At 37.4% G+C, this 23151-nt stretch overlaps 1 protein-coding gene across 2 annotated transcripts in view; it reads left to right on the top strand.

Moving 5' to 3' along the window:
• Window positions 1-23151, top strand: part of CNTNAP4 (contactin associated protein family member 4) — a 178087-nt gene that overhangs the window by 137775 nt on the left and 17161 nt on the right. For both annotated transcript variants that reach the window (XM_081806346.1, XM_081806345.1), the window contains exons 14-19: window positions 5502-5672; window positions 6401-6619; window positions 17506-17745; window positions 19757-19981; window positions 21367-21500; window positions 22266-22353. In XM_081806346.1, coding sequence (XP_081662472.1) covers window positions 5502-5672; window positions 6401-6619; window positions 17506-17745; window positions 19757-19981; window positions 21367-21500; window positions 22266-22353 — 1077 coding nt within the window. The remainder of the gene's footprint in view (window positions 1-5501; window positions 5673-6400; window positions 6620-17505; window positions 17746-19756; window positions 19982-21366; window positions 21501-22265; window positions 22354-23151) is intronic.

The raw sequence follows: 23151 nt of genomic DNA, 5'->3' as shown, positions 1-23151 counted from the left end.
AGACAATATATAAGTAAAATATATGATATGATAGATGCTAGTAAGTGTTGTGAAGACAATATAGTTGAGGTGGGGGTGGTATGGGATTGGAAATTTTAAATAGAGTGGTCATAAGATGCTCAATAAGAAGGTGGCATTTGAATAAAAATCTGAAGGAAATAGGGAGCAGAGCATGTGTATATCTGGGAAAGAGTACTCTAGACAGAGGAAGAAGCCAGAGTAACCATGCAGAGATGGGAATGTTCATGGAACAGCAAGATGGTCAAAATGTCTGGAGCAGAGTGAGCAAGGAATAACGGAAGATATTCGAAGATCTGGTGGTCAGATCGTGGAGGGTTTTGAGAGGTCTTTATTTTTCAAATTCAATGAGATTGGAAAACATTAGAGAATTTTGAGTAGAGGATTGGTGTGATCTAATTTACATTTTAATGAGATTTAATGGGGAAGGTGGAAGCAGGGAGGCCATTTATGAGACCATATCGCCAACCCAGCTGAGGGATCATGGTGGCTTGGGCCATGGGCACAATAATGATAGTTGTAGTATGGGAATAGTTCAAAAGCAGAAGCAGTACAGTTTGCTGATGGATCAATGTAGGCTGCAGAAGAGTCAAGAATAACACAAGGTGTTTGGTCAAATAATCAATTGGAGGCGCAGAATTGGCATTAATCAAGAGGGAGAATATTGCTGGGGTCAAGGAGTTGGAGAAGAATATGAAGAACTCAGTTTTTGAACATATTAAAGTTGAGATGGAAGTGTTCAGATAGAGATGTGGAGTTGTTAGTTTGAGAGTTCCAGGCTTCGGATATGTATTTGTAAGTCATCAGCATATTTAAAGCCATGAAATGGACCAGCAGGAGTCATTGTGGATGGAGAAGTGTAATGATAGGAACTGGGGGTGTTCCACCATTAATAGGTTGAGGAGGTGAGGAGGAAGAAAGAAAAACAGAATTATAGCACTAATGAGAAAGGCAAAAGAGTGTTGGTGTTCTGGATCCAAGTGAAGAAAATGTTTCAAGGAGGGGAAAATAATAAACTATGTTAATTGTTTTCGATAGGTTAAGTAAGATGAGGACTGAGAATTGACAAAGGACTAGTAACTAGAATATATAAAGAACCCTCAGAAATCAACAGTGAAAAAAAGAAACAATCCAATTAAAATATGAATGTTATGGATTGAATTGTTTCCCCACCCCAAAGTTTATATGTTGAAGCTCTAACTCCAATGTAACTGTATTAAGTGGTAGGGTCTTTAAGGAGGTAATTCAAGTTAAATGAGGTCATAAAGGTGGGGCCCTAATTTGGTTGGACTGGTGTGCTTATATGAAGAGAAAGGGACACCAGAGAGTTCTCTCTTCCCACCTGTGCACAGAGGAAAGGCCATGTGAGAAGGTGGCCTTCTGCAAGCCAGAGATATAATGGATAAAAGACATGAAGAGAGATTTCACTAAAAGGCCACAAATGGCAATTAAACGCACAAAAAGATACTCAAAATCATTAGCTACTGGAAAATGTGTATCAAAACCACAATGAGATGTCACTGCATACCTTGCAAATGGCTGAAACAAAAGTAGTGACAGGAATTCAGCCAGGACATGAAGAAACCTGATCACTCACACATTGCTGGTGGGGATATAAATGATATAGCCATTCTGGAAAGGAGTCCGGCAGTTTCCTAAAAAGTAAAACGTTGCAACTCTCCATACGACTCAGGGACTGTATTCCTGGGCATTATCCCAGAGAACTGAGAACTTATATTCATATAAAAGCTTGTACCTGGGTGTTTATAGCAGCTTTGTTCGTAATTGCTGAAAACTAGAAAGAATCCAGATGTCTTTCAATAAGAGAATGGTCAAACTGATTTTCCATACATGGAATGCTGCTCAGCAATAAGAAGAAGTGAATTACTGACACACATAAACCTGTCTTATCTTCAGGGAGTAAATCTGAGTGAAAAATATGTTAATCTCAAGGGGCTACATACTGTATGCCTTTATTTATAGGACATTCTTCAGATGACCTCGGAGAACTGACTAGGGGTTGTCACAAGGTTACAGAAGGGGTGAGGCAGGAGAGAAGTGGGTGTGGCTATAAAAGAGAAGCATGAGGAATACTTGCAATGATGCAGATGTCCTGCATCTTGACTGGTATCAGTGTCAACATTCTGGTTTCAATAGTGTGCTATGGTTTTGCAAGATGTTACCTTTGGAGAAAACCAGCTAAAGGGTACACAGAATCTTTCTGTATTATTTCTTACAACTACATGAGAATCTAGAGTTATGTCAAAATAAAAATTCTAATGAAAGAAAGTATATTTCTGGCTTTTACAAATGATTCTTACACATTCTAGAAAGATCCGTTTGACTAGTAAATTATCCCTTGCTTTGGAGTTTCTATATTTTACTTCATTTTATTTACTTTAAAGAATGGTAGTGTTACCAGACTTACCGAGTTTTATACATTAAATATGCACAGCTCTTTACATGTCAATCATACCTCAATAAAGAAAGAAAGAAAGGTAGGGTTAGCATGTCATATGCATTCTGCTTTTAAAAGTAAAACACAGCGCCTTAAAAAATAACAGCTTTTTCAAATATTGTCCTTTTTTAAAAACAGCTTTATTGTGATATAACTTATATACCATACAATTCATGTATGTAAAATGAACTACTTAATGGCTTATAGTATATTTATAGCATTGTATAATCATTACCACGATCAATTTAAGAACATTTTTGTCACGCAAAGAGAGCTCTCCACCCGTTAGTGCCTATCATTCTCCAATTGCCTTTCTCCCCAGTCCTAGAAAACCACTAATCTACTTTTTGTCTCTATAACTGTTATTTTAAAAGGATAATCTATTCATGATATAAATAAAAGCTTAGCAGAAGGAATATTTTTTAAAGTACTTCTAATCTTGGCATTTTACCTAGCTAATTTTCCTAAATGAGCTCTTTTTACTTTGTGTATGGAATTAAATCCTTCGTACCTCTTCTTCTTCTACGGATCCCATTATCCCTTACTTTTTTTTTTTTTTTAAAGATAAAAGGTGGAATTCCTGAAGGAATCTTTCCAAATTTTTAGTACCCTATACTGAATTGAATTGAAAATATATTAATTATTAATTACTTAAAATTATTTACTATTACTAGTGAATCACATAGAATAACACATCATGATTTGTTTTTGTTGGGCTAATAAAAGGGGTCTAACTCTCCTGACGAATCCAGCAAGTGATTGCATTCAAAGTTGCTAATGGGGCAGCTTAAGGATTTTTAAGCCACTTTAGCCAGAAACTCTTTCTTCAAAAGACCTGCAGCTTCCTGCTGGTGCCCACCTGCTGGGCTCTGCTCTGCCGCCCTCCCTCTCCCCTCCTTTCTCTGAGGCAGTTCACATTCTCCTGGGTGCTTCCTAATAGCACAGTCTGTGAAGAGCTGAGGTATCATATGCCATAAACATTATTCGATCATGGAAGTATTGGCCTTTGCTTTCTTTATAATTGTTTTGAATTAGCAGCAATTTCTTGCTCCAATAAAATGTTCTCTATTTTTTACCTATTGTGAATCTGCACAATAAGGTTTGCTAACTAGACAAAATAGGCACGATTATGTGTGTGAGAATGTTTGAGCTACCTAAGGTAATAAATTGTTTTCATTGCTGTAAAAGCATTCATTGTAAAGATAGCAGCAGTTCAAAGAGTTGTTCCTTTGTTTCAACCAGTTCCCTGAAGCCTTCGATAGGATGCTTTATTGGGTTAGTTGTGATATATAAATGAAACATCTGAAGTATTATGTTTTATAATGATATTATCTAATTTAGACCTTTAAGGAATTCTGAGTGTTCTTTTAAATCTGACCAAATGAATAAGATTCAATAATATTCCATAATTTAGAGTTACAACTTTAATTTTCATGTATATCACATTCAACAGAAAGGCATTTAATCCCTTTTAAAAATGGGACAGGTAAGAGCTTTTAAGAACACAAATGTGTTGTTATACCTGACTTGGTATTTTGCATTTTCTTGCGTTCTTTCCTAGAGATCCAAATGTCTCATCATAGAAATAATTGTAAAATGGAAATAAGGACTAGGCTTGGCAAACTCAGATAATAGGCAGTTTCATTTGGCTTTAGGGGGAAAAAAAAGCCCTCAAAGTATATTCTCAGCTGAATAAATTCAACTCTAAAATTGTTCACAGATGAGCTGAGAATTGACTTTTGAATGAGGTCCCTAAGAAAAACAGAAAAAGTAAAATAGACACAACCACTGCTTGTTCGGTCCGGAATTTATACAAAATAAATTAAAATCTAAGGAACAGATAGAAGCTGAGTCGAGTCTGTGATTTTTTAACTCTAGGTATCTGTTCCCTGCAAACATAATGAGCCATTGTTTTGAAATTACTGTTTTCTAACTTCAGCGGATCAATACGTCTTCGAGAAAGGTAGTTTAGGTAGAATTTTATCCAATGTTGTGAGTGTGTATGGAGGCAGTTGCTTCAAACTCAAGATACATGTTCATGGTTGATGTGTCGAGAACTTGCTGGTGGTAGCAGCAATACATAGTTGGTTTCTCTGATGGTGTTTCTCATCAACCACACATAGCCACTTGGATCTCACTCCTGCCACCTCGTGCCACTGCATTTATATTTTATTTCCCAAACGGTCAACTATAGGAGCCCCACGGTATTTTTCCAAAAGGAAAGTTGTCGATACAGCACCAGCAAAATGAATGGGAAAAGTGAAGATAAGAAGTTGCCTGTGGACAGAAATCATAATTAAATTATACTCCACATAAGTTTTTCTCAGATCTCTTAATTTATACCCCAGCCTTTTACCCATTTTTCTCCTTATATTGAACATTTTTCAACTTTTTCAGAGTCCTTTCCTGCTGTTTATCTACTTCACTATTACATGCGAAGTAGAAGGTAATTTTGAATGAGAAGAGCATTTTCATGAGGAGATCAGCATAGCACAGACTAGGTAGTGTCTTGATCTTTAATTAGTTGAGAATATTTCGAATGCCAGTCTCAGTTTAGAAAATCGCAAAGCCCATTAATGAAAACAGTTAGTTGAGGGTGTAACTCTTTGCAGTGTGTGTGTTAGAAGTGTCAGAACAAAAAAATGCTTTGAGCTTCTTTAGATTTTTTGTTATTCAAAGGAATGTAGGTGTTTCAGTTTTCAAGTTATACAAAAAATTCAGTCTATTAATCAATAGTTGGCAGATTCTTATATCACTTAGGGCAGAGGGTGGTGTTTAGGGTGAGGCTGATTTTCTTATATAAAATATAACATTCAGACCATTTCTGCAGTGTTCATTTCTCTCCTATGTTGGAAGGAATCCAGGATTGCAATCCTTGGGCTCCCATCCTGTGTACTATATAGTTAATAGAAAAAAGAAAAGCAGGTTTGTATAAATGCTAAAAATAGAAAATGTAATTATGCCATTCATTTTATTTTATGAATTTTTCTTTTTGATTTTTTCCTTTTTTTTTTTTTTTAAACAGGGTCATTTTGGAATTCAGCTTCCTTCAATACTGAGGCTTCATACCTTCATTTTCCTACTTTCCATGGAGAACTTAGTGCAGATGTGTCTTTCTTTTTTAAGACAACAGCTTCATCTGGGGTATTTTTAGAGAACCTGGGGATTACCGATTTTATAAGGATAGAGCTACGCTGTGAGTCTCCTTTTCCTTAGAAGCTTGTGGGATTCTATTTAATAGTAAATCCTTTAACTAATTGTCAAACTACTGTGTTTCTACTTTATCAGCTAAATCTTTTCACTGTGTCCTTTTGAAAAAAAATCTATGATATTAAGTTAGTCTTTCTGCTAGAAAATAATTTAATATATAACACAATAATTTGGGAAAATAATTAGTATTCTGTAGAACCAATTGAATTAGGGTTTTAAATCCAAATAATTAAAACTTTTTAAAAACTCAATTCTCAGGTAATTACAAAATTACTTAATTAAATCGACCAGCCATTTAATTTTGTATGCCATATAATTTTGGTATACTCTTAGGCCACTATTAGTATCTTATTATCAAATGTATATTACGTGCTTTTAAAATTAGATAAACTTTGAATCATTGTAAAAATTTTTACATAAAATGCCAGATGCTATATAGTTTTCTTGTTCTGGCTTAATAGCTTTGCTCTATCGATATGCAAAATTAACTCTGAGGATGAGTTTCTTAAAATCTGGGTTTTTTTTCCAAATGGATTTTCTGTTCTCATTCCACGTCTCTTCTTGACTGATGTCATCAGTTCCTTCCATAAGATTTAAGCCGTTACCTTTATATTTCATGATTGCCATGCCATGGTGCTATTCCTAAGTGTGTTGAGGACTCCTCTGTCCACCACAGGGACTAACTGGAACAATCTTCCTATCTCCTATTTCCAGCTCCAGCAGTAGTGACCTTTTCATTTGATGTGGGGAATGGGCCTTTTGAAATCTCGGTGCTGTCACCCACTCATTTCAACGATAACCAGTGGCACCACGTCAGGGTGGAAAGGAACATGAAAGAGGCATCTCTTCAAGTGGATCAGCTCTTACCGAAGACACAGCCTGCTCCCACTGATGGGCACATCCTTTTACAGCTCAACAGTCAGCTCTTCGTGGGTAAGTTCTGTTGGAAGGTAGTTTGTCATTGAACTCTATGACCTAAGTGTAGAGGTGGGCCAAAATGAAATAACACCAACTGGTAACCACAACAAGCCACTGTTTATTGAGAACCTATGTTCTAGGCGTGCCAGGTGTTTTATTTTTCCCTCATAACCAATCTGTGAAATGGGTTAACCCCATTTTACTGATGAACTAACTGAGGCACAAGGGATTGAAATACCTTGCTTTCAGAAATCTACCTAGTAAATGAGATTTGAATTTGTGTTTGATTCATTCCTAAACCTGGATTCTTAATATTACAGATTATGTAATTGGTTCCAGTTGGGGTTGTTTTGGTTTTGGTTTTGTTTTGTTTTATTTCTTACATTAGTGCTTTTAGTGTTTTGTTGGGGGTTGTTTATCTCTGTTCTCAGGGGATTTAAGGAACCCTCCGTGTAGTTCCGCCTGATGCCAGACAGGGACCCCTGTCAAAGAACAGGCCAATAGAGGAAAAAAAGAAAAGCAGGAGCAAAATGTATAAATCATCAGTTCTTCTGCTGGTGTCTCTCATTTTGCCCACTTTTCGGATACCTTCTGATCACCTACCTCATGCTTATATCCAGATATTCCTTTCTTGCCTAAATACATTCCCTTGGTATGTGTAGACTTGATAGTGGAATCCTTCTGGAAGTGTTTGTTTTATTTTCAATCTTTGCTAATTACTTTATAGAACTCATCGACCATTAAGTTCAGGAATTATTTCTTACTTGATCACTTCTCATATATTTTAATGTAAATAAGGGCACAACAACCCTATAAAGCAGAATAAATTATAAATGATCAGAAATTATGTTTCAAGCATTTTTAAGAGTTATGTTTTAGAACAAAATTCAACAGATTCCCGTTACATCTTTTATTGCTTAATAGTCTTGTTTTATTACCCTCACTGCAAAAGATAAGCCAATTTGTGACTTATTTGACTAAGAGACATTTGGGATTTCTAGTGAATTTATATACTCCTTATTCTATCATTAATTCTTTCATTCAATAAACAGTTAATGAGCAGCCTCTATGAGTAGGGCACTGTAATAGACAATCTAATCATGATCTTGCAGCCACTCAACTGACTTATTTAAGGGTATGGAAATAGTAAGGAATACTTGGAATACATAACTTTTCTTTTAGTAACATGCTAGAAACTCAGTCAGGAAACTGACGTAGATATTTCTTGATATACAAAAACTGAGAGATGGCTGCAACCAAAGGTATGGCAATTTAAAATCTGTCAGTATCTTGGAAATAGCCTTACTATTCTTGGAAATTGAGGAGGCTGAAACAGTCCTCGAATTTTTTCAGTGAAATCTGTTGCAGTTCGCCTGAACATGAACTTTCATCCTTTGTGTGAATTTTAACTTCATAGAAATGAAGTCACTATATAGTGTGTGTGATAGGAATCCTGGCCTTAATTTGATTTCAGGTAGTTGTAATGGTTAGAAGTACTGTTATTATATCAGAAGACTGTGTTGGAACAGACTTGAGTCTTTTGCCATCAATCATGTGTTACAATTTTAATAAATATACCTAACAGATTTCATCTTTATGGTGGCAATTGGTTAGGCTTTTGATATTCCCATATGTGTTCAAATCCAAGGACTGCCTGTGTGAACGTTTTATAAACCAAAGTCATTACTATGTTTAAGTCAAGTCACTGACAACTAAAAAGAAAAGCAGAAAGATCTCTGAAAAAATTGTTACATCCACTATTAATAAAAATCTGTTTATATAATTCCCTTCTTTTTACTCATAGGTAACCAAGAAAATTGACAAGGTTACTGTGATGACATTGAAAGAAGGACTCCTGTTTTTTAAAAGGCTTAGGGAGAGGCACATCAGGGTCTTCTTTTTATCTTTACCTCTACCACATGAGTGGACCCCTGTCGTGCGAAAGGGCCCCAACCAAATTAATAAAAACTATACTTACACAACAAAATATTAATTTCTCAGTTTGTAACATTACTTTCACACAAATCAGAATATTTTTTGAATTTCTAGATGAAAATACTTCAGTGGGGGTTAAATTATAATTTAAAAGGTTATACCAAATTAGTGCAAAGTGGGTAAAAAACTAGTAAAAAATCAGAAAAAATTAGAACTAACTTAATATAACACTTACTAAGACCAAAAAGTAGCTCTCTGCATTCCTGGTAGTATGTTTCAGTGGGAGACAAGAGGCAACCAATAAAAGAGTAAGTAGTAAGACAAAATAGATATTATTTATAATATATTTATTAATATCACACATTTTGTACATGCACGCACACACATATATTTGTGTGTCTGTGTGTGTGCATACAGCTTCAGATAATGATAAATAATATAAAATGTCAGGAAATGACTTGGGTTGGGGGGCTTCTACTTGAAGTAGGGTGGTCAGGGGAGTGTCCTCTGAGGACCTTACCTTTGAAGAGAGGCCAGAGAAAGTAGAAGAGGGAACCTGTGAACATCTGAAGGGAGAGAATTACTGGCAGAGGGACCATGCTTGACGTGAAGAGGAGGAGCTTTAGGAGTCAGGGAGCAAGGAGGAAGCCATTATGGCCGGAGGGGAGAGTCAGTCTGAGGGAAAGCGTGGTGTCAATCGTGGTCAAGTTATATGCTGGGTCTTGTGAGACAGTGTCGAAGAATTTGGATTTGTGGTCCCTGTGGGAGTTAGTGGTGGCAGGGGCTGGAGAGGAGATGGTGAAAACCAGTGGTGGGCCATACTTTAAGTGTAGACATATACAACTTGTGCTGGATGGGTTGTTGCTGTTAGTATGTTACTTCTTAGCCCTGCTAATCTTCTTGGGGACAAGACACTTTGTAGGTGTCTGGGATCCTCGCATCATTTCTCAGTTTTCAATTTCAACTGAAGTTCGTGTTTCTTGTTTTCTTCCTTTATCATAATTTGTAAGATGATTCAAGCTGTTCCCTGACCCTTCAGTCTGGATTATATATACTATAAGCCCTACAAACCATAGTCCTGCCAGGCTGCAAAAGACTGCTGGTCCTTCTTCACAGCCCAGAGAAAATATTCCCCTTCCTCCCTTTTCTTCAGTGAGATTCCACCCATCCCACAATCACACATTCCCAGGAAATTGGGCTTCTTTGTTCATATGTTCTGTGCCAGCACACAGTCAAATATTGAAGGGACCCTGTCTTGGACACTGTTTCCCCATGTATGAATACCTTACAATATTCTAGAGTTAAGTCTGTTCTCCGAGCCATGCATGACTCTGTGGATGACTGGGAGTCTCTGCTCTGATTCAACAGAATTGATCTTCTGGTTCAGATTTTAAAGGGTAATTTCATTCCCCTTACTTGCAAGTTCAAGAGTTTAATTTGTAGTTCACCCATCCATCTTAAAAATAATTATGGCTAATCAGTATTTTTAAGTATGCATAATGACTGTCATTCGTTTTAGGGTATCAGGATATATTAATGAGATAAATGTAACTGTAAAGAATAAGTCTATAGTATAACTTCTACTCCTAAAAAAATGTTTGAGTCCAGACGATGATGATGATAGTTTTAAGTTACATAGAAACAGAATCTTTATAAACACGGGACAAAACTATAAGACTAATGTTGGTCTAAGATAATGTTAGTATCTCAGCATTTAGTAGCTTTTACCAAAAATGTACCTTCTTGTTTGTAAACAAATTTGGCAGAAAACATTAACACTATTGTGGAATATTTCAAATACCAAATAAAGTTACTTTATAATACTACAAATATGAAACATAAGAGATTTCGATAATATAGAACTGTTTGTTTGCGATATATCTGTAACACTTTTACCTACAAGTAAAATGTTGTGGCTATTTGAATATATATTCATTTTGATTTCAGTTATATTCTCTACCTCACTGTGCTACCACACAACCAGGCCTATGTTGATATTTATTGACATTACATTTTTTTTTTGAGCTTAAGGATTTTGGTGGTCTCTCAGAAGTGACTAGTGGAATGGGATAACCTGAAAGCATCTAATATGTTTTCTCAATTGCTGGCTTCAGTCTCTCCCTTAAAAATCAGTTGTAAAGTGTGTCCACATCTCAGAGTGAAACTCTGAGGCAAGACTGATGCTTTACCTTCTGAGCAAAATCAGTAAAAATAAATAGAAAGCATGATTAAAAACGTGATTTAGCTGAGCAACAATGATACATGATGATTGAAATAGAAAGAAGGAAATGAGAGTTTCAGAGGTGGACTAGTGTTCGTCTACACCAAAGAATTATAAAACAGAACAATCCCTGTACTTCCAAATATTGGAACAATTGTCTTCTGTTCATCTAAACTGTAGGATGCCATGCAACTTGAAGGAGTAATAAAATAATGAACATAAAACCACTTGTATGAACAAGTGAAAACAGTTGACAGGAATGTAATTAGAAACAGTAAACACCAATGCAGTGACCATCTCCTCCCCTTCCCCAAATATCCCAACCATCACATTGCTTTTCGTAATAAAAATGATGATTCACCTTCTAGTTGTTGCCCATCTTTCTCCATTCTTGTTCTTAATTATGGCACTGGGTCTTTCCCGACCTTTTCACATTCTTTCACTTTCCCCTTTCTGTATGTGTGTAATTTATGACCTGAGTTGAACAGTTCTATTCAGAGGTGCTATTTATACTTTAAAAAATAAGTTTAGTGGCATGATGTTAATTGGTGTATTAAACATATGCCCTTGACCCTGTTACACCGAGGACTCAATGTCAAGAGTCACTGCTGTTATCATTCCCCCGCAAACATTCTCCAACCATGGAAATGATGGAGAGAAAAGAAGCAATCATTTTTTTAAGCTGAAATGTGATAGTGGTCATTTTCTATTTTGGTTTGTAAACTCAGCATTTTTCTTAGAAGTTTCTTAAATTAGCCTTGAATTGATTTTCATTCAACCAACTCTGCAATTTTTGTTTGCAATCTAAATTCTTTTACTGACAGGTTTTTAAATGGGGCAAACTCCATCTCAATACTTTGTGACTAGGACCTGAAGGAGAAGTGAGAACTCCTGACATAGACTCTGAAGTCATTTGCATTGCATTTGAATTGCATCAAATCCATGTATATTTATTGAACTTCTGGAGCAAACCATTTCTAAATGCCATACACAAAGGTTAATGTTGAACTCTGAGCATATTGAAGCTCTGAAGGTTGGTTCTCACCCTTTGTTGCACATGAGTATCACCTGGGGATCTTTTGGGAAACTGACAGTACCAATACAAAGCTAGATTTATTTCCGGTGGATGGGCTTTTGTGTACTTGTAAAGTTGGATACCATAAATACATCCTTGTACTGGTCCTTTGGTGAACATATGCTTGTATTTATGTTGGGTCTGTACCTAACAGTGGAATTACTGGGTCATAAGATGTGCATATGTTAAGCATTAAGAGACATTGCCAAATAGCTATTGACCATTTGGATATCCTCCTTTATGATGTGGCTGTTCAAATCTGTTGCCCATTTTCTACAAGGTTGTCTTCTTTTTTTTTTTTTTTTTTAAGGAGGGTTGGGGGGGTGGCCCTGGGTGGCTCAGTCAGTTAAGTGTCTGACTCTTGATCTCAGCTTAGGTCTTGATCTTGTGGTTGTGAGTTCAAGCCCTGTGTTGGGTTCCACACTGGGCATGGAGCCTACTAAAAAAAAAAAAAAAGATTTATAAGAATTCAGTGTATATTTTGGATTCATTCCAGATACATTTATTCCAAATTTATTCTCTCTTTGGATTGTATTTTCATATGCATATGTAATGGTGTCTTTTGATGAACAGAGGTTATTAATTATAATATATTCTAGGATTTGTCTTTTTACTTTTAGTTCACTTTTCATAGCCTAAAATAGTTTTGGAATGAGCATGTCAAAAAGTTTTACATTTGAATACTTTTTATTGCAATCTGATTTTCTTTTGTGTAAATATGTTCCCACACACGAAAACACAGTGCAATGAAAGCCACATTTCTCTTTCATGCAATCATATCATTTACTTCAATTGTGTTCTTCTCTCCTCCTTAGATGGCTTTTTCACGATTAGCTTAAGAAGCGCTCAGTGTACTTTTGCATGTTTAATGAGCAAATCTTAGTGACTGTTGACTGAAATCAGAATTCACATGGGATCTCTTAAGAGCAGAGAATATGACTCATACCACCAACAGTTCATTTCTTTAAAATATGCCTTAGGAGGTCAAACCAGAGAGGTGCTGTGGCCTTGGCATGTGGGAAAACTAAATAGACCCACATTTTTCTGCTGGGATTACCACGAGGCCATGTTCTCACCACTGACTTTGGTTCAGGGAACAGTGCCTGGTTTTCTGCCCTATGACACTGTTGCTTACACTACCTTCCTATTTCAGCCGTAATAGTTCTTTGAACGTGAGGGAGAACAGTCATCCTCCCCTGGGCTCTCCTAGGGTTATGTTCACTGAGGAACATTCCATGGCAAAATTATAACTGGGGTCCAGTCTCACAGCTCTGTACATTAATGCACCATTTCTACAAGGCTAAGCCTTCCCAAGGGTGGCTGGGTAGACCAGGACTAAAGATCCAATACATAATATACGGGAGACCATTTTTTCCCTTCAATCCCCTCACTTGGTCCTGGGCCCAGCCTGCATGGGCTGTCACTTTCCCGTTCCAAGTTGATCTCAGTGGTCAGAGCCTTAGCTGCCTTTCTCTGCCACAGTACCGTGGTTAGGGAGAGCCCCTGTACTCTGCCAGACACGTTTCTATAACTCCAAATTTTAAAGAGAAATGTGGGATCTTGATTTCTTTTTCTTCTGAGGCCCCTGGGCAAATATACAGTTGTTCCCAGTTAATCCTCAATAACATTCAAGCACAGCACATAAATAATTTGCCATTAAAAAATTAAAGGTCTTCCTGCTCAAAAAAAAAAGAAAAGAAATTGGCATAGGAAAGAGCCAGCTCGTATTTCGTGACAATAGCATCTGTCACTTAGACTCACTTCCTGGGAGTAATGAACATGATAAAAGGGTTGGACTCAGTCTCTGTTCATTGACTAGTGCACCTATTAGGTGCAGATCCCAGTACTGTTACGTAAGTGAACAGATTCAGTAACTAAGGTTAGGCATTAGTTTCACAGGATACCTAGTGTTTGTGAAGTTCCAGAATTCATTATATCTGATATAGCATGGCAGGTAAATTGATAGGAAATTAATTGGAAGACAGTTCCAAACATAATAACTCAGTGGAAACATCCAGAATCAATTAATCAAACTGCAGCTCATTTTAATTGGACCCACTCTAACCTGAAAAGTCATTGGAATCTTTAATTAAGCTTTCAAGCTCAATACTATTTACATTGGCTGTGTTCTCCAGAATAGTTCTTCTTAAAATAAGAAGTTATTAACTTGAAACCTAATGGTAAAGCAAAAATCCTCAGCACATGTATGGCATGTATACGTATGTTTAATTAGACGTTTTTCCTGATAATTTGAAAATGTAGTTTAAAACTATTTGATTAAGGGGGTACCTGGGTGGCTCAGTCAGTTAAGTGTCTGCCTTGGGCTCAGGTCATGATCTCTGGGTCCTGGGATCAAGCCCCGCGTCGGGCTCCCTGCTCAGCAGGGAGTCTGCTTCTCCCTCTCTTTCTGCCCCCCTCTCCCTGATCATGCTTTCTCACATGTGCTCTCTCTCTTTCTCTCTGTCTCTCTCTCTCTCAAATAAATAAAATCTTTAAAAAAATAAACTATTTGATTAGGTAAATATTAACTCTTCACAAGTACACAATTCAGAAATCCTGTTTGCAAGGCTGGGTGTTGATTTTCTTCTCACTATTAGAAATACATGTATTTAGTACATATATGTGGGGGGTTTTTTCCTGTTAATATCCCCATCCTCTGACCTTCTTGTTCACCAGGTACCTATTTCTACCATTATAAACATCACGTGTTTCCCTGTCTAAATCTATTACTAGACCATGAGCTCTGTGAGGGCAAGATCAGTTGCAGATAGTTCCGTACCTCCCATGTCAGACACCATGACCAGCAAAGAGCTCCTACGTAGAGCTGGCAGAACTGAAACGCTGTTCAAACCAAAAATGATCTAAGGAATAGAAGAAAATGAAAATTACCTTTTTTGGCCATATTTTGGTGTGGAGACACAGTTTGCAATAAAAGGCCAACTGTAGGGTTTTGCCCTTTCCTGCCTCTAACTGATTGTGTTTATTTTAATATTTCCTCAGCTGTGTCCATGGGCTTGTCCCTGGAATTCTCATGCCTCTAGTTCCTCATCATCTAGAACAAAATAAAACAAATAAGAATAAACAAGCTGAGGCAGATGAAAAGGAATTGTATTCAGCTGTTGGACTCCCATGTTACTTAGTTATGATGTCACTGGCAAAAGGAGTTCAACTCCTAAAGCAGAGAGACTTGCTGATTCAGAGTGACAAATGCTTAACAGACAATGATTTAACATTACTGTGTACTATAACCTATGTATCATGATTTAAAGTACTATAACATGAAATAAATGAAATACACCAGGAATCCACCCGTAATCCAGACTTCCCAGCACCGGACTCTCCTCCAGTGAGTTCCCGGGCCAAAGCTAAAAGCAAGGCTGTGGGCTTCCTTACCCAGCAAAGAAAATTCCAGCAAGGATGCTAAGAGAATTTGGTCAAAGACTTAACTCTGAGCTCTCAACATTCTATTGAGGTGAGTTAGCAGAGTGTGAGAATAGGGAGGTCTGAAGCTAAGGTGAGGAGCAGCTTTAATGTGGAAGGAAAAGAAGAGGAGTCCTAAGAATAAGGGGAGGAGAGAGACTTCAGGAATGGAAGGAGACAGAGTAAATGTAGGAGGAAGGAAACAAGAAGATTGTCAGCTATCCTGAGACTCTGGGATGAGATGAACTCCTTTATCCCTGCCATGCCCGCATAAACTGGAATTGGAATATGTCTGGCTCCATTGCATCCTGCATCTGGATTTATAAATAAAAATATGACTTCATTGTATGTGCGTCATAGAAGAGGCACAAATTATGTCAGCTGAAGCAATTTCGATATACAAATTTAAGTACAGGTGGTTGAATGGGGACCCTTATGTCTATGAATCTGAACTGTAAATACCACTAGTGAAATGAGTCCAAAATTCTTAGAAATTCTTTTGGTTTTCCCTTCATGGTATTTCATTATTCAAAAATATAGAATTAATGGATTCAGAAATATTCCTTGGGTTTTATCCTCATTCTCAGGCTTGGGGACCCAAACTACCCTGTGCGGCCAATAGTGTGTTCTCTCTCTGAAGCACCAAGCACCCAGCTCCCACCCCCATGGCATAATCCAGTTTCATGAGCCAGTGCATTAACTGATTATTAATAATCACTTATTAATGTCAATTGCTGATCAGTTAGTTATTATTATAAGTCGTTACTGCACAGCTCTTCTGTGTCAGGCACAGTTCTCTGTGCTAGGGTACAGGGTGATTGAAGCAGATATATGCTGATAATATACAAAGTCATTTGGTAAGATGTAAAACCTGGTAGAAGGTGAGCAAGACCTATGTAGGGTCTTTCTGGCCACCTCTTGGTTCTGAAGGTTAAAAAAAACCAAACCTGTTTAATCTTTGAGGATAAGGAGATGTTAACTGATGAAGGCTGGATGAGGAGCGTGCTAAGTGAAGTGGTCAAGGAGGGAGCCAGCATGTCCTAGGAAGAGGCAGTCTGTACACAGCAGGTGTAAGATCCTGGCCATGAGACCGCATCATGTGTTCAGCGACAAAGCTCCTTTTTAGAGGACCTGTGATCATCTAACGCCTCTGGGTAGAACCATCCAGACTATTTAGATTAGAGGACTATTTTCCCACTTAAGTTCTGAGTATTACTTTATGGTGTTCCTGGACACCAGGTGAAGGGCCTCTTTGAGCTTACATTCTTATTAGGATCATGCTGATGAAATGTGGGGTCAAGGGACCACCTGAATAAGATCCTCCTGGGAGGTTTGTTGATTGTTTCGATTCACAGCCCTTATTTCTGGCCCACAGAATCCGTGTTTCTTGGAGCAAGGCTTTATTTTTAAGAAGGCTTCCATGTGACACTTATATTCCTTAAGGTTTAAGAGCCTCTCTCTGCCTTAGAAGAGCAGGGTCTGATTCCACTCAGACATTGTAAACCTCTTCAGGGGTCACTTGATAAGTCATATTGTCATGTATTAGCCAATAAATGCTACATCACTGTCTCTCCATCAACCCCCTGCCCCCAGTTTGAGAATCTTTCCAAGCTTGCATCAGACCACACTGGACCAGTATTTAGAAGAAATTCACTGGGAAGTATGCCAGACAAAAGCAAATAATCTCAGTTACCGTGTTTTTGATGGAAGAATAACGACCAAAGACCACAACAGTGCACAGTCGTTAGAAGAGCTCAAGGAGTCTTTCATAATTCTCAATAAATTAATACTGTACCAGCATCAGGATCAGGTTTCAATATAAAGAACGAGCCACACTGACCCACAAATACATGCTGATTTAAAATTGCAAAAAAAAAAGCTTCTACTTAAGACGATCAATCCATAAGATATAGCCTCATTTTGTTCTTTGAAAGAAACGAGAAAACAAAACAAAACACCTCTCTGGCTTACGTTTTGATAAATCATTTTTAGAAAACCAATATGTAACAAATTCAACCTTTGAAAAAAACTGAGTTCACGTTTTATCTTCTTGAAGTCTCTCAATAGTGTGTCACAATATTCAGCACAAAACACTGTGCTCCCCAAATTCCATAGACTCATCCCGTTTTGCCCATTCCTTGTAAGGCCACGGCTTCTGCCGTTCTCTGTGAGGCCTCAGTTTTACCTGGTCTTGAAATCCTGAATAAAACACCCAGGAACACGTTTCCATTTGCAGTGTTTCCCTTTCAGGTGGAACGGCCACCAGACAGAGGGGCTTTCTGGGCTGCATTCGGTCTCTGCAGTTGAACGGAATGTCCCTGGACCTGGAAGAAAGAGCTAAGGTGACGCCCGGAGTGGAGCCGGGTTGCAGAGGGCACTGCAGCAGCTACGGAAAATTGTGTCAAAACGGAGGGAAATGCAGAGAAAAGCTCAGTGGGTTCTCTTGTGACTGCACCCTCTCTGCATACACAGGGCCGTTCTGCTCCAGGGGTAAGTATGGCAGTGGCTGACCTGACAGGAAAACTCACCCAATCTGAAGAAAACATCCTGCGGTAATTTTCTGGGTAGCTGATTTGAAACAAAAATAGTTCCATGTCGGATTTTGGTTTTTTGCACATTACCTGTTTCATGCTAATCCCATTTCATTTCTTAAATATTTGCCTCAGTTCTTAAAAAAAAAAATTGTATCTATTAATAATAAAGCCTCTCAAGTTGCCTCTAGGTGTCCTAAAGCGTTGGCTGCTTAATCTGCTTTTTTCTGTCTAATGCTGATGCTCTGAGGTACTATGGCTGTCAGCAACCTGTCCCATGGGGCGGCTCTCTGTTTTAAAATCTCTAAAGGCATTATTGTTATTTTTGATGAAGATCATCAACCGTGAAAGGAGATTTAGGAGGGATTGCATTTTGGTTTCTGCCAAACAAATATTTTTTCCAAGAATAAAAATAACTTTTCCGTTAAATATGCACGTGTAACAAAAAAGAGATACTCAGGCATTTTGCTCTATGATGTGGCAACTATCTGTGACGTAAAATAGTGGGGTATTTTCAGTTTGTCTTGTTCGCAGACCTACGTCATGGAAGAAAGAAAGAACTGAGTGTAGTATTAAGTGTTCTGGACGGACTTCTCTGAATACGCAGACATTCGTTATGCTTTCATAGTTGCTCCCAGGAAACTGCCATCATGTTTAATTCAGTTGCTTTATTTGAGTGTGTCTGAGCTCCTGAACCTTTTTCCTGAAGGAGGCTAACAAAAATTGCCTCCAAACTGAGGCAACTCCTGCTTTGCAAAGAAAGCATTTGGGATTATTTCATGAAAAATGGGTTAAAAGTCATCTACTTTTTATCAGAACCAAGTTATAATTTCAAGTCAACCTGTGATAATAACTCACACACCACTGCTATCATTCTAGGAGGCCGTTTACATTTTAAGTTAAGAGATGCCTGGGTGGCTTAGTGGGTTTAATGTCTGACTCTTGATCTTGGTCTTGATCTCAGTCACGTTTTGATCTCAGGGTCACGAGTTCTAAATAAAGTTAGAACAAAGACCACCTCTTCTGAAGAACTTGTCTTTACTTTCGGAGTCTAAATGATTTCTAGTTCAGCTTGCTAACTGCAATCAAGAATGCTACTCTGCATCTATGTATCGAATTGCATATAAAAAGTGTATTACAGAAATAAAAATAATAAAACAAGCAAATTAAAACACTCTTCAAGTGCCAAGGGAATGGAGATGTTGCTATATTACCCTGTGAGCATCATTTACAACTCACGTTCCACAACTGGTCCATTATAGTAATGGAGAGAAGCAGAGTTCCAGGATCCAGCTCTAGTTATTCCTCCAGTATCCTCCTCATTTTCATACATGTATAAATAAATAGGTAGTGTGTGTGTGCATGCACATGCATGTGTGTGTGAATTTGTGATATTAATCTCATATAAGTAAAGTACTACACTTTTGTAAGACTAAAAGAGACTGGATAGTTCCTTATGTTGATCACTGCTGCCCATCTTATATTAACACTGGACTTAGCTTCTTTTCATAGGGCACAATAAATAGGGGAAAGTGTTTAGGCAAAAAAGAACATTTCTGCCTCTTGATCCTGGAAGGTAAGAAGACCCCTCAAGCTTCCTTCCTTCCCAGTACAGGAAGACTAGTGCATTCTAGCTACAAAATAATAGATGGGACTAAAAATTTAAATAAGAAAATGGATGGTAAGGGAGATAAAAGCCAAGAAACCTGGTTTATGTCTGAAGTCAGAGAGGGGGATGTTATGCTTTCAATTATAAGGTTAACTAGCAAATTAATTACATATAATTCTAACATAAAGCCATTTCAAGGACAGTCATAAAAGCTCTATTAATTTCCTGTGGTCTTTAGTCCTGGCTTGGGGCTATTTGTTGTATCTATACAATTTGTTATTTTTAATTAGAAAATATCAATATAACTGAAACAAGATCCTTGTACTTAATTTTTTTAACATAAAATGTGCTATCATTTCAGAGATTTCTGCATATTTTGGATCTGGCTCATCTGTGATTTACAATTTTCAAGAAAATTATTCCCTAAGTAAAAATTCCAGCTCCCACGCTGCTTCATTTCATGGCGATATGAAACTGAGCAGAGAAATGATCAAATTTAGCTTTCGAACAACACAAGCACCAAGCTTACTGCTTTATGTGAGCTCCTTTTATAAAGAATACCTTTCAGTTATCATTGCCAAAAATGGTGAGTGCTTTTAGATGAGAGAGAGAGAAAATTGATTTAGAACATTAGATTAGTAATAATATGGATTGTTCTCATGTTCTTGCCTCTCAAACTACGAAGAAGAAAACCGTGCCTGTTTTTTGTATTCAATATTTTTAATACTATCCTATAAGTTTAATCTAGAAGGATTACTTAAAATTAAGATAGCTTTAGCTTATTATAACTTTGATAATTTTACATATTCAGTGTTAATTTTTTATTTAAATAAAATACTTATCATATTGTATTATTGCTAAAAGCTCTTTACTATTTCATATAATATCAATATCAATTTTGTGGGTCATTTTGAAAGAAGATACCTATTTGTATATAGTAAATATTTCCTTCAATTAAAAGTAGAGAAGTTTTGAGGGAATGTTAACAACTTAGCATTATATATAGGAAAAGGTCCCCAAAGTAATCTGTTGGTTCTAATGGTCAGCAATGAAATAGTCATGGAAAATGCTGGTACAGGGCAATGGCTTGTGGATTAGGACATGTGTATGTTACAGAAACCTTGTCACAGAAAACCACTTGGCTGATGTTTTTTCTCCTCCCTATATCCAGATTAAAGATAAAAATTCTATAGATAAATTATTTGAGTGAGGAAAGTAAATTTATAAACTTGAATTATCATTTCAACTCAAATAAATATGGCCCAAGGGCACTGAACTCTAAAATAAAAATAATATTGATTAATAAGTATATTTACCTTCCCTGTGTATCTTTTGAGCTTGAAGCTTATCTATACATTAGGATATTTTCTTTGCTAAATTGGAGATACCTTGTGAAATAAATTAAATTGGCATCTTTGCAGGCAGCTAAGTGAGTAGTATTAATTCTCATGGTAAGTTTGGCTAAAAACCATTCATTTCATCCTAATTTCATTCCAAAGTCTATGACTGTGACCATGTGGAAATATTTTTCATCTTTAGTAAAACTCTATTCGCTTATAAAAATTCCATTAGTCAGCTGCATTTTAGGAGTGGCAGATGTATTTTTTCAAAGGTGAGATTATGGAAGCACATTAATGCAATATTCCACAATAGTATACTAAGGTGTGTTTTTTTAAGTTAGAGACTAGTATAGAGATTTGGTTATGCTTAACGCATATTTGACTTCTAGGGGAAAAATTAAAGATTTGCAGGAAAGACTGCTTACTGGCAACATGCTTGGTCTTGATCTTGAAAACAGGGCAGTTTGACACAGAAGCTGACTTCTAGGAATTACGAGGAAAGGAGACCTCCAATAAGCTACTGTGAATTTTCCACCTGAAATTAATAGCTAAAAAGAGTACTCTGAGTTTTTATAAGTAGCTCTTAAACTACACTTTTAACTACAAATATATTTTCTCTTCCCTACTCTAGGAAGTTTGCAGATCAGGTACAAGCTAAATAGATATCAAGAACCTGATGTCGTTAACTTTGATTTCAAAAACATGGCGGATGGGCAGCTTCACCACGTAGAGATTAACAGAGAAGAAGGCGTGGTCTTTGTAGAGGTAATATAATACATTCAACAGAAGCAGTGGTTACAGTTACGATTCCCCAGCATGAAGGACCGTCGGCAGAATTATGATAATGAATAGACTGAAGACATCCTTCCAGTGCTGCTCTTGCACAGACCATCGACAGACTGCCAAATGGGGTCTAGTTTTTGAAAGGATAAAGGTTCTGTCCAAGATATTATTACTATTTGATACCCCAAATGCCAGCCTTTCCTCATTTGTTTTACGTCGCTCAGGAGGGAAAGCTGTCTCTTTTATCGTACATACTAGTAGTAGGAGTATTGCTACTCCCATGAAACCAAGGGAATTGCTCACTCTACCAGCTTTTGAAGAAAAGCACGAATGTTGTGGCCCTCTACATAGAGGAAAATGTCTTAGCTGAATGACTCAAGTGAAAATACCGACCTAGTTACGTAAAGGTATCAAGGTGAAAATAACTCGCATCTTTCTTTTTTCTTTTCTTTTCTTTTTTTTTTTTTTAGCTTTACCAATTTTGGATTTCTCATACAGTGGAGAAAATTAAAATGATATAAGGGGATAGAAGGTGGGGTGCACTGGTATCTGAGGGTAGAATAGAAGGTTTAGAAAATATCATTCACCTTTGTAAATGGCTCTTTAAAATTTGTTTTTCTAAATCTTGGGGGCCATACTAACAATTGCCTGTTTTATCATTTTCTTTTGTCTTCCTTGGCTTTCTGTCATCTTCCCAACAAAATGGCATCCATCTGGCTGTTTGCACCTCATGTAACAATTCTATAGATTGACGAGAATGCAAAGAGACAAGTCCACCTGTCATCAGGTACAGAATTCAGTGCCGTCAGGTCTCTTGTACTGGGCAGGATTTTAGGTAAGTAAAGGCACGACCTTCCCCTAATCGTGACGCATAAAGATCAGAAGAGTCCTATTCCAAACATGCACACAGGCCACACACAAATTCATCATGCCAAAAGGAATCTCCTGTTTTATTTTAAGTACGAAATGAGTGATAATCAAGGCAGAAACCATACCTTCTCAGGGGTTATGTAACCATGTGCAGGGACTTCCTGCTGAGCAAGCATGGTCCTTTGATAGTAATGTCACTGTGGTCTCTGCATAATGAAACATGATTTTGTTCTCACACTTCAAAAATATCAAACGGTAAAAGTAGAAGTAACAGACTGTATCAATCAGCTGCCAAATACACAGGCTGTCCTCTAATGATCAAACCAGGACTAGGCCTAAGAGAGAAGGGAGGGAAGAGCAATAGCTTTTCTTCAAGGTTTGTGAATCTGCTTTAGGTTCTGGCTTGGATCCTGTTTGCCTTGTTGAAAGGTGGCAGTGGCTTGCCACTCTTGCTGGAACCCAGTGTTAAATGTCATATGATTATTATTTATATCCACCAAGCACTTCTGATAGTAGCACTCAAGTAGAAACATATTCTTGCCATTTAACATCCAAGTATACGTACATTTTTTTTTATTCTTATGTTAATCCCCATACATTACATCATTAGTTCTAGATGAAGTGTTCCATGATTCATTGTTTGTGCATAACACCCAGTGCTCCATGCAGAACGTGCCCTCCTCAATACCCACCACCAGGCCAACCCATCCTCCCACCCCCCTCCCCTCTAGAACCCCCAGCCTGTTTTTCAGAGTCCATCGTC

This window comes from Leptonychotes weddellii, chromosome 16, assembly GCF_054177405.1.
Source record: "Leptonychotes weddellii isolate Sample4059 chromosome 16, ASM5417740v2, whole genome shotgun sequence".
Taxonomy (NCBI): domain Eukaryota; kingdom Metazoa; phylum Chordata; class Mammalia; order Carnivora; family Phocidae; genus Leptonychotes; species Leptonychotes weddellii.
The sequence above is the reverse complement of the archived record's forward strand: the minus strand, read 5'-3'. Positions and strand labels throughout refer to the sequence as shown.